At 57.3% G+C, this 10,580-nt stretch overlaps 5 protein-coding genes across 5 annotated transcripts; 3 read left to right on the top strand and 2 right to left on the bottom strand.

Moving 5' to 3' along the window:
* On the top strand, positions 1 to 1,036 carry LTHEOB_11989 (Eukaryotic translation initiation factor 3; the record flags this gene model as incomplete). Its single annotated transcript, XM_035508805.1, has 4 exons — positions 1 to 19; positions 125 to 210; positions 272 to 969; positions 1,021 to 1,036. The coding sequence occupies 4 exons, from the start codon at positions 1 to 3 to the stop codon at positions 1,034 to 1,036; spliced, it is 819 nt and encodes a 272-aa protein (XP_035365402.1).
* Positions 1,037 to 2,114: 1,078 nt separating this feature from the next.
* Positions 2,115 to 3,053, top strand: LTHEOB_11988 (uncharacterized protein; the record flags this gene model as incomplete). The annotated part of the gene is made up of 2 exons (XM_035508804.1): positions 2,115 to 2,299; positions 2,852 to 3,053. 2 exons carry the CDS (start codon positions 2,115 to 2,117, stop codon positions 3,051 to 3,053), a joined length of 387 nt encoding a protein of 128 aa, XP_035365401.1.
* A 630-nt stretch (positions 3,054 to 3,683) lies between these two features.
* On the bottom strand, positions 3,684 to 4,489 carry LTHEOB_11987 (rRNA-processing protein fcf1; the record flags this gene model as incomplete). The annotated part of the gene is made up of 5 exons (XM_035508803.1): positions 3,684 to 3,841; positions 3,893 to 3,998; positions 4,055 to 4,159; positions 4,212 to 4,230; positions 4,287 to 4,489. The coding sequence occupies 5 exons, from the start codon at positions 4,487 to 4,489 to the stop codon at positions 3,684 to 3,686; spliced, it is 591 nt and encodes a 196-aa protein (XP_035365400.1).
* A 475-nt stretch (positions 4,490 to 4,964) lies between these two features.
* LTHEOB_11986 (Csi2 protein) lies at positions 4,965 to 6,267 on the top strand (the record flags this gene model as incomplete). Its single annotated transcript, XM_035508802.1, has 2 exons — positions 4,965 to 4,969; positions 5,019 to 6,267. 2 exons carry the CDS (start codon positions 4,965 to 4,967, stop codon positions 6,265 to 6,267), a joined length of 1,254 nt encoding a protein of 417 aa, XP_035365399.1.
* Positions 6,268 to 8,642: 2,375 nt separating this feature from the next.
* On the bottom strand, positions 8,643 to 9,582 carry LTHEOB_11985 (uncharacterized protein; the record flags this gene model as incomplete). Its single annotated transcript, XM_035508801.1, has 2 exons — positions 8,643 to 8,848; positions 9,042 to 9,582. 2 exons carry the CDS (start codon positions 9,580 to 9,582, stop codon positions 8,643 to 8,645), a joined length of 747 nt encoding a protein of 248 aa, XP_035365398.1.
* Between the last annotated feature and the right edge of the window lie 998 nt (positions 9,583 to 10,580).

The raw sequence follows: 10,580 nt of genomic DNA, 5'->3' as shown, positions 1-10,580 counted from the left end.
ATGCCGCCATCGAAGTGGGGTACGTCATGAATCACGAACCACAAAAACTCCTGTTCGCCGAGGATCGCCTCGCGCCACAGGTGCCGGCCCGTGGACAAGGCTGACCGCTGCTGCTTACCTTCAGACGACGAGAGCGAGGGTGAGGGCAACTCGCCTGCGGCACCCGTCGTGCGCCGGGGCAAGTTTGACGACGAGGAGGACGAGAACGATGTAGGCCTGCACTCGTGCCCGCGTCCGCTTTCCCTGTGCAGCATGTACTAACCAGCCGCAGGTCCTTGACTCCTGGGATGCCGCCGAAGACTCCGAAGTCGAGCGCGAGAAGGAGAAGAAGGCCGCCGAAGCCATGGCAAAGGCCCAGGCTGATGCCAAAGCGAACCACAAGACCAAGAGCCAGAGAATAGAGGATCGCATCAAGGAAAACAAGCTGAAGAAGCAGGCAGCCGCGGATGACAGCGAAGAGGAAGAGGACGAGGCCACACGCCGCGCACGGCTGCGCAAGTCCGAGATGGACTCCGACCTAGCGGCAGCCGAAGACCTCTTCGGCGAGCTGGCTATCGGCGGCGGCAGCAAGCGCTCTGCCGCGAAGCCCACCCTCCTGGCCGACCCGAACGATGCGAACAACACCATCGACCTGTCGACGCTCAAGATTTTCAACCCGAGCACCAAGGATGACTTCCACAAGCTCCGTGACACGCTGGCGCCACTTATCGCCGCCAACAGCAAGAAGCCGCAGTATGCTCTTTTCCTGCAGGAGTTCTGCAAGCAGATTGCCAAGGAGCTCCCCAGCGATCAGATCAAGAAGATCTCCAGCGGTCTCACTACGTTGTCCAACGAGAAGATGAAGGAGGAGAAGGCGGCGGAGAAGGGCGGCAAGAAAACCAAGGCGGCGAAGACGAAGACGAGCTTGAACGCTTCACGCGACGTGGCGTACAAAGCTGATACTGCAACCTACGACGACGACTTCGGCGAGTAAGTTTTCGCGGCAGCATCGAAGCTTGGCTCAAACTGACGGTGCATCAGCGACGATTTCATGTGAAACCAATTGCGGCTCGCCCTTTTACACCCCACCTCCCCCACCTACTCGAAGCGACGTACATCAATTCAAGATGCCGCTGCCGACGCAGCGCGAGTGCGAGTCTGCCTCGCGGCGGAGCTCGTCTTGCGCTCATGAAACGGCCCGCAAAGCTCTCACGCCAATCCGGCAGACTAGTGACAAAACTCGGCAAGGCTGCCTCGTGTGCAAGAGGCGTGCGAAGCGGCGGGATCGGAAACCACAGCCTCGTAGGGTACACGCGGTTGGGGATGTTGGAGACGTCTCTGTCGCATTTGCTCCCGGCGTTTGGATGTCGGTTATACCTGCACAAACTCAGACCACGTCCTTCGATGAATAGCCACAACTCTTTTCCTCATCCACTAGCTCTAGGGTTCTTTGGGCATACATGGGTCTGTCTGGTCGGCACGACTTTCGGTTTTCATGTATCTTACTTGGGTAGTTTCAAGGAGGAGCAATGAGAACAGCATACACTTCTTCCTCTGCATTTCCATCCAGACTTCTACACGGCGGTGCGTCAGCTCTTCGCCTCGGCCTTCCCTCCGGGCTCGTAGATCGCGGTCGGTACTCGAGGCACGGCTTCGTTTGGTACAGATGTGCAGCTTGCGGCCCCGCCGCGCCGTTCAATGCAGACACTACGGCCGTGATCCACGCGAGGCTGTAGGATGAGACCTGGCAGACGACCGCGCCGCGCCGGGTGGTCCACCACTTAGAAACAGCTGCTATGCTTTTTCAACTCATTTTCCACCAATGATGCCGGCTACACTTCCTCATGAAGGCACTTGCCGGAGTGTTTGGAGAAGGTTGACGCGTTCGCGGTTGGGCTGTGGCTGTGGGCTGGGAGACAGCGACGGACCAGAGCTTGGTGCCCGCTGAGCAAAGCAGCCTAGCCCCCGACATGTTTGTATGAGATAAGTTATGCAGGAAAAGTGTGTGTCGAATGCTTCCTAGCAAGTTTCTCCCTATAAGAAGCGCGAAGCACTCAGGCCAAGCTATGCCTCGATGCACCGCTTTTCGCCTCCTCTACATACCACCCACTCAGATATAAGAAGAGCCTGCACCAATGGTCGCCCTCATCGAAAACCACGCTCTCGAGACGAAGCCGTTCATGTCCCTTTCGCCCAAAGCAGGGGCTGCGCAAGAGGCAATCAAGGTGCAGGGCCGGCGATATGCGAAGCTCAGAGATGAGGCCGGCGACATTGACGTCCTTCGAGACATTTTGAAAAATATGATTGCTGATTCAGAGAAGTAAGTACTCACCACGTATCCTGTCAAGTCGCCCGCACACAGATCTAGACCTGTCTTTCGTCGGCCGATACCCTTCTCGACCACCCCCGTTTCCTATCACGGCCGTCGGTTCTTCAAGCGGAGATGTATACCTGTTCTCTTTGTCCGCTTTACATTATTTACGTTTCCTTTTTTCCATATTTAACTTTAGGCTCGCCATCTGGCGAGAGATCATCTCGGATCCGGGTTTCACATTTCATGACCTTTCGCCTACTCTCTCACAAGCGAGCTTCTATTTTGATCGCCTACGGACGCATCATTTGGTGCTTGCCCCCCCATCCTCACACTAGCGGGCCGTTGCTTACCCTTTGCGAAATTTCGGCCTTCTCCACATCAATGCAATGCGCCCTTCATGCATTATGCACATTGCAAATACACAGTTCCGCTTTCATTTTCACAATCACATGTCGATCCACGTCGCTCTTTTCCCATACTGTCCATCTTTCCCCACGGCTTCTCTTTAACCCAGCGCGCCATGTCTCACATGGAAAACGGCCTGGCTAACTGCGACAGACTCATGCACACTCTGGTCCAGCAGCAAAGCACGGCTTTAGCCGAGCCCTTCGAGGTCCATGAACGCCGCATCGAGACACTGCAAGCCAACATCGCTCAGTACAGACTACAGTCGCTACATCTGGAGCTCGACGATGGCGCTCTGGGCAACGAAGGCTGGGACGAGCAGGAGAGAAGCTCGTGGTTGAAGCTTTGCGAATGATGATGACAGGAGGCCGGGGACCTCTTTCCTTCTCCCTGGATTCCTTTGCTTTGTATATCTTCTTTCTCATTTTCTCTCCTTTTTGCCATGCTTCCGCCCATTCTTTCTTGCCATTTTGCGGGGCTGGCGATTCACGAGGCGGCTACCTCACCCGTTCTTTGCACGACTTTCGGTGGCAATACCATGTGAGGGGGTTGTGGGGGACATCCTGGTCAGGTATAGTGACGAAGACTACGTTCCTTGCGAAGGATTAAAAGAGACGAGAATGCGGCGTCTTTTGCTATCACTCGCTCGAGGCCACGGCGCAAGGACAGGCCGTTGGCACCAACAAATCAAAGAAATCCTTCTGAGAACTGATTTTGTGTGCTCCACCACTGAGATGGCAGCTGGTATCCGAGAAAATGATGGGGGGGGGGGACAGCGGATTGGTCCCGGTTTTTTTCGATGTTCCTCAACCTACCTCCGCAACGCCGTGCCCATGCATGAGCGATAGCGGATACCCGATATCTGACCCGAAGCTCTTTTCTTGACGATCCAAACCAAAACGCCTTACCACCAGGTCTCCGACCACACGCAGGCCTGGTACCGGTACCTTTAAAATATAAGAGCGAAATTTCGCGCAAGGAAGGCCTACTTCTCCGGCGCATCTGGCAATCTCTCGATCACGTACTTTCCCCGGGCTACGGACATGATGGGAATACCGGGTACTTTGCGTATCCTCCGCTTGAGGTCGCGGTCGTTCGTGGCCACAATGTATACCTTGTGCTTCTGGACCCTGTCGACGATGCCTGACGCTCGATCAGCGCCGAGCTCTGGCGTGAGCTGAGGAAGCGACTTACAGTCATCTGCATATACGCCCTTGTGGTCGCATTCAAGGCGCTCCCACCGCTCATCGCGAGCTATCCTGAGCGCAATGCGATATTTCGGACCCAGCTTCTCCAATTCCTGATCCTGAATCAGCGCGCAGAGCTCCGGCGCAAGTTTCTGGGGAGGCGACTTACAGCCATCACGCAGGAGGTGATCACCGGGGTACATTTCGCGAATAATGTATCCATCATCGATGGAAGCAGCTCGAGCTTCCGCTGGACGGTGTGGGAGAGGAAGTTCTGGGGATATGGTTAGCGGGCAGGGCCTGGTGCAGCTGGGCGCGGCGCTTACGGTATCCACGAGGACTGAGCTATACGCTTCGCGTCAGAGAGAAATTCCACCCGATGGTTCACGCGATGCACTCACTAGGGAGGGACCAGTGCCGTATTGTACTGGAAAAAAAGCGAAGACGAGACCTGGGGCACCTCGCGCACGACATCGTCAGGTTTGGCCTTCTTCTTCGCCTGCTCGGCGTCGGCGGCCAGCTGGTTTTTCTTGAGACGGGCGTCGCGCTGGCCGATGATGCGCTTGACCTGGGCGAACTTCCTGGTGCGCTTCTGGACACCCATGGCGACAGGGGAGGGCGGGGGCAAGACAGCAGCGGTGGAGGAAAAGTGAAGGACTATTTGTTACCTTATCGCTATCGCCGGGGCTCGGAAAATTGGACGGGCCGGTGCCATACTCGGGTGCCAGGCACTGTTTACCCAGCGGCCCCTGCTGATCGCGATGCAGCAAGGCACGATCCGGGGCCCTGCAGCCCAGTCTTCCTGTTGTCCCACAGCGCACCGCCAGACGCTGCATCCTCGCTCTCGGCTCCGTGCATTGCATTGCCAAAAGCACTCTGCTCGTGCAGTGCCGACGCGTGAAGAATCCGCCCTGCGTGTTCGCTGAGCCGGCGCATCACGCGCTGCCGAGCCACGCGCCAGGCAAGAGGCAATACGAGATCGTTGCGACGCTCCCTTTGTCTCCTCCACACGCCAAACACCGACTTCTTCAGCTTTGCTTCTCCCGAGTCGACGACGATCCTCAACCCGCCCGCCCACCATGCGGTCCGTCGATCGTGCGCCCGCTTGCGTGCAACTCGCTGACCTTCTCCAGGGCCCTCTATGCGCTCCTCTTGCTCCTTGCGCTGCTCACTCTCGCCTCCGCCCAGAACGACGCCACGACCACTGCCGCCGCAACCACCGGAGACGACGCTGCTACGACGAGCGCCGCGACGACGACCGGCAGCGGTACCGCATCCTCGGAAGAAAGCAGCACCACCAGCGACTCTACGTCCAGCACACAATCGGCCGCTTCCACGACCGCCGCGGCCGCCACGACTGATGATGCCTCCTCGTCCACGACCTCTGCCTCGTCTTCGACCCGCAGCTCCGCTACCACCACCCTAGGCAACACCGCCACATCCGTCCGCTCCTTGACTGGCCTGCCTACCTTGGCCGGCGCCGGCATTCCCACGGTGATTGTGCCCAATCTTTCGAATGCACCCTTCATGCAGAAGTCGACCTACCCAGAGGGCACCGTCTTCATCTGCGTCGCCGCCATCCTCGGCTTCCTTGGCATGTGTATCCTGGCTTGGCGTGCTATGATCGCATACTCGCTGCACCGCAGCGTCAAGAAGGCGGCCATGGCCCAGAGCATGAGTGACAGCAAGACCATGCGCGGTCCTGGTTCCACGTACGGGCCCGGCGGCGCCATGTACAACGCAGTGGGACACGGAAGCACCCTATCCTTGGATCATCTCAAGTCCTCCCACGGTGCTTCGAAGTCTCCGCTGGAGAAGACGCGCTTCGTCCCCAGCCAATCGTCGCTCTTCTTTTCTCCCACCGCCGACAATCCGAACCGCGTCTCGCACTACAGCATCTCGGGCAATCGTTCCTCGACCTACCTCCCTGCCGGCTACTACGCTGCGGGCAATTCGGCTCTCAGCCCGACTGCGAACAACTTCGGAAACCCGCGCACCCGCTCCATGTATTCCCAGCACTACCTCGGTCCCTCGCCGCCCGAGTCTCCCGGGCTACCGCCGAGTTCGCGCGACGGCCCTTCGCACATCCCACACAGCCCGCTTGAGTCAAGGCATCCCAGCAACTCGTACAACAACGCATTGTACCCGCGGCCCTCGGGAAGCCGTGGTAATGATTCATCTGCGGGTGCCCGTAGCAGCGTTGCCGGCACCGTGGCCGGTGCAAATAGCACGAGCACGATAAATCTGACTGCTCCGCCGCAGGGCCGCGCACCCAGTGCCTACCTCGAGGATTTGTTTGAGAATGGCACAGATCTCCCAGGGCCTGCCCCAGACCACTACACGCCAAGGCGGGGCCGGCGTGAGAGCGGTTCGCGCTTTTGAGCTGCGCGCTCTTCATTTTTCCACACCGTTTTCTAGAATGGCGCATGAAGGACATTAGTGCAATGGGTCTGTCACAAATTAGACGCTGGAATTCAACAATATACCATCATGCATGTCCGCTGGCGGTTGGAAAATAAGCGGCTGCGTCGAGCGAGGCACTCCATTACGTGAGTCGGGTGGGTTTATTCATTTTGCATCTTTCTGCAACCTCCTGCGTGTGGCTTCTTCTATTCACGACTTCCCATCATCATTGGTGTTCGGTTGCCAGGGTTAATAAGATGATCGGACGGGATCGAGCCTGGCCAACGAGTTATTTGTGCATATTTTCCTTCGATTTATCCTAACGTCTTATGCGTAAGGAGTACACGCAACGTGTGTAAGATACCATTGATCATTCTAATTTGTACATGGAAGCAAGGAACGCCGTAGGGTGGCGACATGACGAAATGATTATGTTTTCGATTCGTGATGCTGGCGTAGTTGCTCTGATGTTCAAGGGAAGTGGCAGAAACTGCACAGTTCAGTTTTGGAGCATGAACTTGGACATGTGCATTCCCGAGCCAAGCCATCTGAACCATAAATCCGCTTCTCGCAGCTTGTGACCTTGTGTCGCCTCTTGTTTGTCCCAACATAGTGAAGAGGCTGTCATCAACTCAACAGACTTTATAGGCAAGATTGGGATCCTACGTGGCATTTATTTTGGGATGTGATTTCACGTAGTAAACTCATGGGTGCTGTAACAACGGACCTGCACTTTTGCATAATGTCGTGAAACGATCGTTCGGGTGTCTGCAAAGCTAATATGTGAAATGCAACGTTTTCCCACCCGATGTAGCAATGTTTCTCTGGAGCTCTATCTACCTACTTATATTATATAATGTACTTTCATCGCTTGTAAAGACTCTGTCTAAGTGCAAACTGCTCTCAACTTCGCCTGCTGGGTCCAATATGACACCGAAAACCTGCTGCCTCATCGCCTCTTTCTCTTTCTACCCACAAGCCACTACCTTACGTCCATATTCCAACTAAGCCACGCACGCTTCGCTTCTAGCCGGAGTCTATGCTTTGATGAAATCTGAGCTATTTCTTTCTTGCCCTTTTTTTCCGACTATCCGAGCATAAAGTAAACATTTAAATACAGCCACAATGAACTATGAAAGAGCATACTCGGTAGAGGGTATGGATACATACATAGGGCAACATATTAATGCTAGTTTTCCAACTCAATATCCACGACAATAAACATAAAGTTAGACTTTTTTAAGTCCGGCACCACCGGCTTGTACACAACCTTCCATGCAACTTGCGGGTAGTACAACTCACCACAGTAGTTAGGCGCTAAATCTTTCGTTTCGTACTCCCTTTGAGATCCGATAAAGCTGGCAAAATGAAGCGCTAGTGGATGTCGTAGCATGTGCAGTCATTCACGATGGATACTTTCAATAATCAGGCGAAGTTTGTTCCCATGTGTCCGTAATTTGGCCTCCAGCTGAACCGGCTGGCTACGAAAACACTAATAACAATACAGGCCTTCGCTATTCTCGTTTGGCCAGTTCAATTTCCGTCAAAACCTGTCCTTTTCTTTTGGAAAGACTATGTATGTAACGGGAACGCCTTTCTTGCCTCATTCTTCCAAAAAGCAGTGAAACAGTAGTCGTCAAGGCAGTAGGAGGATACCTCATACAAAAATACAGGAGGATAAAGGCAAAACGCACATTGGGAAGCCCGAGTTCCCTGTTTTGGTTTCCTTACTCCCTAAGGATAGGGGATCCCGAAGACGTAAAAGGAACAGGCTGCCTCAATTTCGAAATACAGCCAACGCCCGAGACAAAACAGCGAGACTGCAATTCCCCTATCCGGTTTCTGGTGAAACGGTGACCCCCCCTCCAAAAAAAAAAAATTAACGCCGTGAAAGGAGACAAACAAAGTCATAGCAATCGTGACGGTGCCCAGGTAGTTAACCCACGATCCAGTGCGGAGGACATCTCCATGAGCCACAGCGGGCCGATGGAAGCCAGCAAGCAGCCGCGAAGCAAAGACGGTCGCTGTCTGAAGACAGGGAAAGCTTCCTACGACGTTCATGATGTAGCCAACCGGGGAGAGACAGACTGCAGCGGTTGCAAATAAACAGGTGCAGGCTATGATGCTCAAGTCGATGGCCTAAGTAGCGGGCTGGAGGATACGAAAGGTCGTTGTAGGAAGCGATCTTTGTTGCTTCCCATTTGCCTTGGCGGAGGGTAAGAGCAGCACGTGGAAGCATGGTGAACGTCAATGTGGTGGCCCGGCCCGAGTGCGCAGATGCCGTGGGGTGTTACGCACGAAGCGTGGTAGTGATGTCAGTCGTCATTCGTGATGATGTTGGCCCGGCAAGCACTCTAGTCCATGTAGAAGTCACCCTTCAAGATACGCTCCTGGAAGGCATCGGGGGCCTTGGCGACCTTTGGTACCTCGCGAATGGGCTCGGCAGTGGCGATGCTCTTAGCCCGGTGATGCATGGGCGGAGAGACCCGGCCAGGGCTGGCAGCTGAAATGGAAGAGCGCTCTGCTCGGGTACGCATGTTCTCAGCGAAGTTAAAGCCATCTGGACGATCGCGGCGTCAGTGAGAGCTCAAAGATGATGGAAAACAATCACATGGCCCCCGTCCTCGCGCCGGAGAGCGAACGACGGGAGCAAGGAGTAACAGATGTCAAAGTCAGCGGGGGAGAAGGGACTGTACACGTAACATGCGGCAAGGGCAGCGCAGAGGGAATAGAGGGCAGCGAGCAAGACAGACCTCGACCCTTGGTCGCAGTAATGTTCGAAGACGGGGTAGGAGACTTGAAAGAAGCATTGGGGCGAGCTCTACCATTGGCAGATGTGTTTCCGCTCCCATTTCCCTGCTTCACGTCGCGAAGCGCCCGGGCACCAAAACTCAGCCTGCGCGCAAACGGCGACGTAGCGGCAGTGTTGGGCGGACTGTTGGAGCTGGACGTGTCGTCGTCGTCGAATGGGCTCTCGTTGAAGGAGCCCGAGGTGGCAGACGAAACGCTCTCGCCACGGCTCCGCATGGTGCTGAATGGAGAAGGCTGGCTGGGCGAGCCCGACAGACCGAGGGTGGTCAGTGACAGGCGGCGACGGTTGGCCTGGGCGGCGGCAGTGGTGATTGGGCCCTGATAGTTCGCATTGCCGTTGGCGTTGGCGTTGTTGTTGGCGTTGTTGGGGCTCTGGCCGGCGGGCTGGCGACCGAACAGGTCGGCGAAGGCCTGGCCGGCAAAGGACGAGCGGCGGCGCTCGGTGGGGGGAGGCGAGCGGGGCGGCGAGTTCGTGTCGGACATGGCGGAATTGGCGGATGCGAGGCAGATGGCGCTCTGATGGGGCGGACGGGGCGTAGGACGAGGGCAGTGGTTTGGCGGGCCCGGCAAGGGGCAGGCGCTGGCTTATAACGCGGGCGAGGGCGTGTCGCAGGGCGGCAGGCAGCGCCGATTACGTCAGGGCAGCGTGGTGGGGAGAGCAGACGATGCGGTCGCAGGGCGCAGGGCAGCGGCAGTGGGGAGCGCGGGACTGCTGGCACGAGTAGCTGGCAGGGGAGGCGAGCGGGAGAGGGCGGTCGAGGAATGCAGCGGGCGGACGAGGAGGTCGTGGTAAATAATGGAGCAGGAAGGAGCAGCCACGACTGGCCGCTAGGGACCGCCGATCGCTGCCGGGTGCGGGCTAGCGCTCCCCGCGCTTCGAGCACGCCCCCGTTGGCGCGCCGGCCTGGCATTGGCTTATCGCTCCGCTGACTGCGCACACCAGCTCTCGCGGACCGACCAGGAACACACCACGCCCTTCCCCGCCCGCCGCTGCACACGGCGGCGTCGCAGCCAGGAGGCATCATCCCTTCGCGGCGAGCGCCCACGTGAGCCAGCCAACGGCCTTTGTCCGCTCGCCTCCAGCTGCCGCGGCCACAGCCCTTATCACGTCATGCAGGGCTCAGACGCGTGTTGGGCACGGCGCTGTGCACGCCCTGCGCACGCTGCCCCTCCCTGCCGCCCCGTGGGTCGCCGGCGCCCCTAACGGGCGATGCACGGCGTCGGCCATGCGTCGGCGGGCGTAGCTGGCTGCTCGATGATGCTGGCAGCGGCACGCCGGCGAGTCAGCGCGCGAGCCACCAGATCTTCGCCCAACCCCGCAGTTCTGTGCACCAGGAGCAGTAAGCTTGCTCGGCGTCCCTTGCGCGCGCCTCCACGCCTCTGCGTGTCGCCCGGGCCCGTAGACGGCGTGCCTTAGCCTGCCTAGGAAAACTGGAGCCGGCTCACGAGATATCGCATCACGCTATCGGCGAGAACGGCTG

Source organism: Lasiodiplodia theobromae (assembly GCF_012971845.1).
Source record: "Lasiodiplodia theobromae strain AM2As chromosome Unknown scaffold_56, whole genome shotgun sequence".
Classification (NCBI taxonomy): Eukaryota; Fungi; Ascomycota; class Dothideomycetes; order Botryosphaeriales; family Botryosphaeriaceae; genus Lasiodiplodia; species Lasiodiplodia theobromae.
Note: the sequence above shows the minus strand (reverse complement) of the source record. Positions and strands in the feature narration are given on the sequence as shown.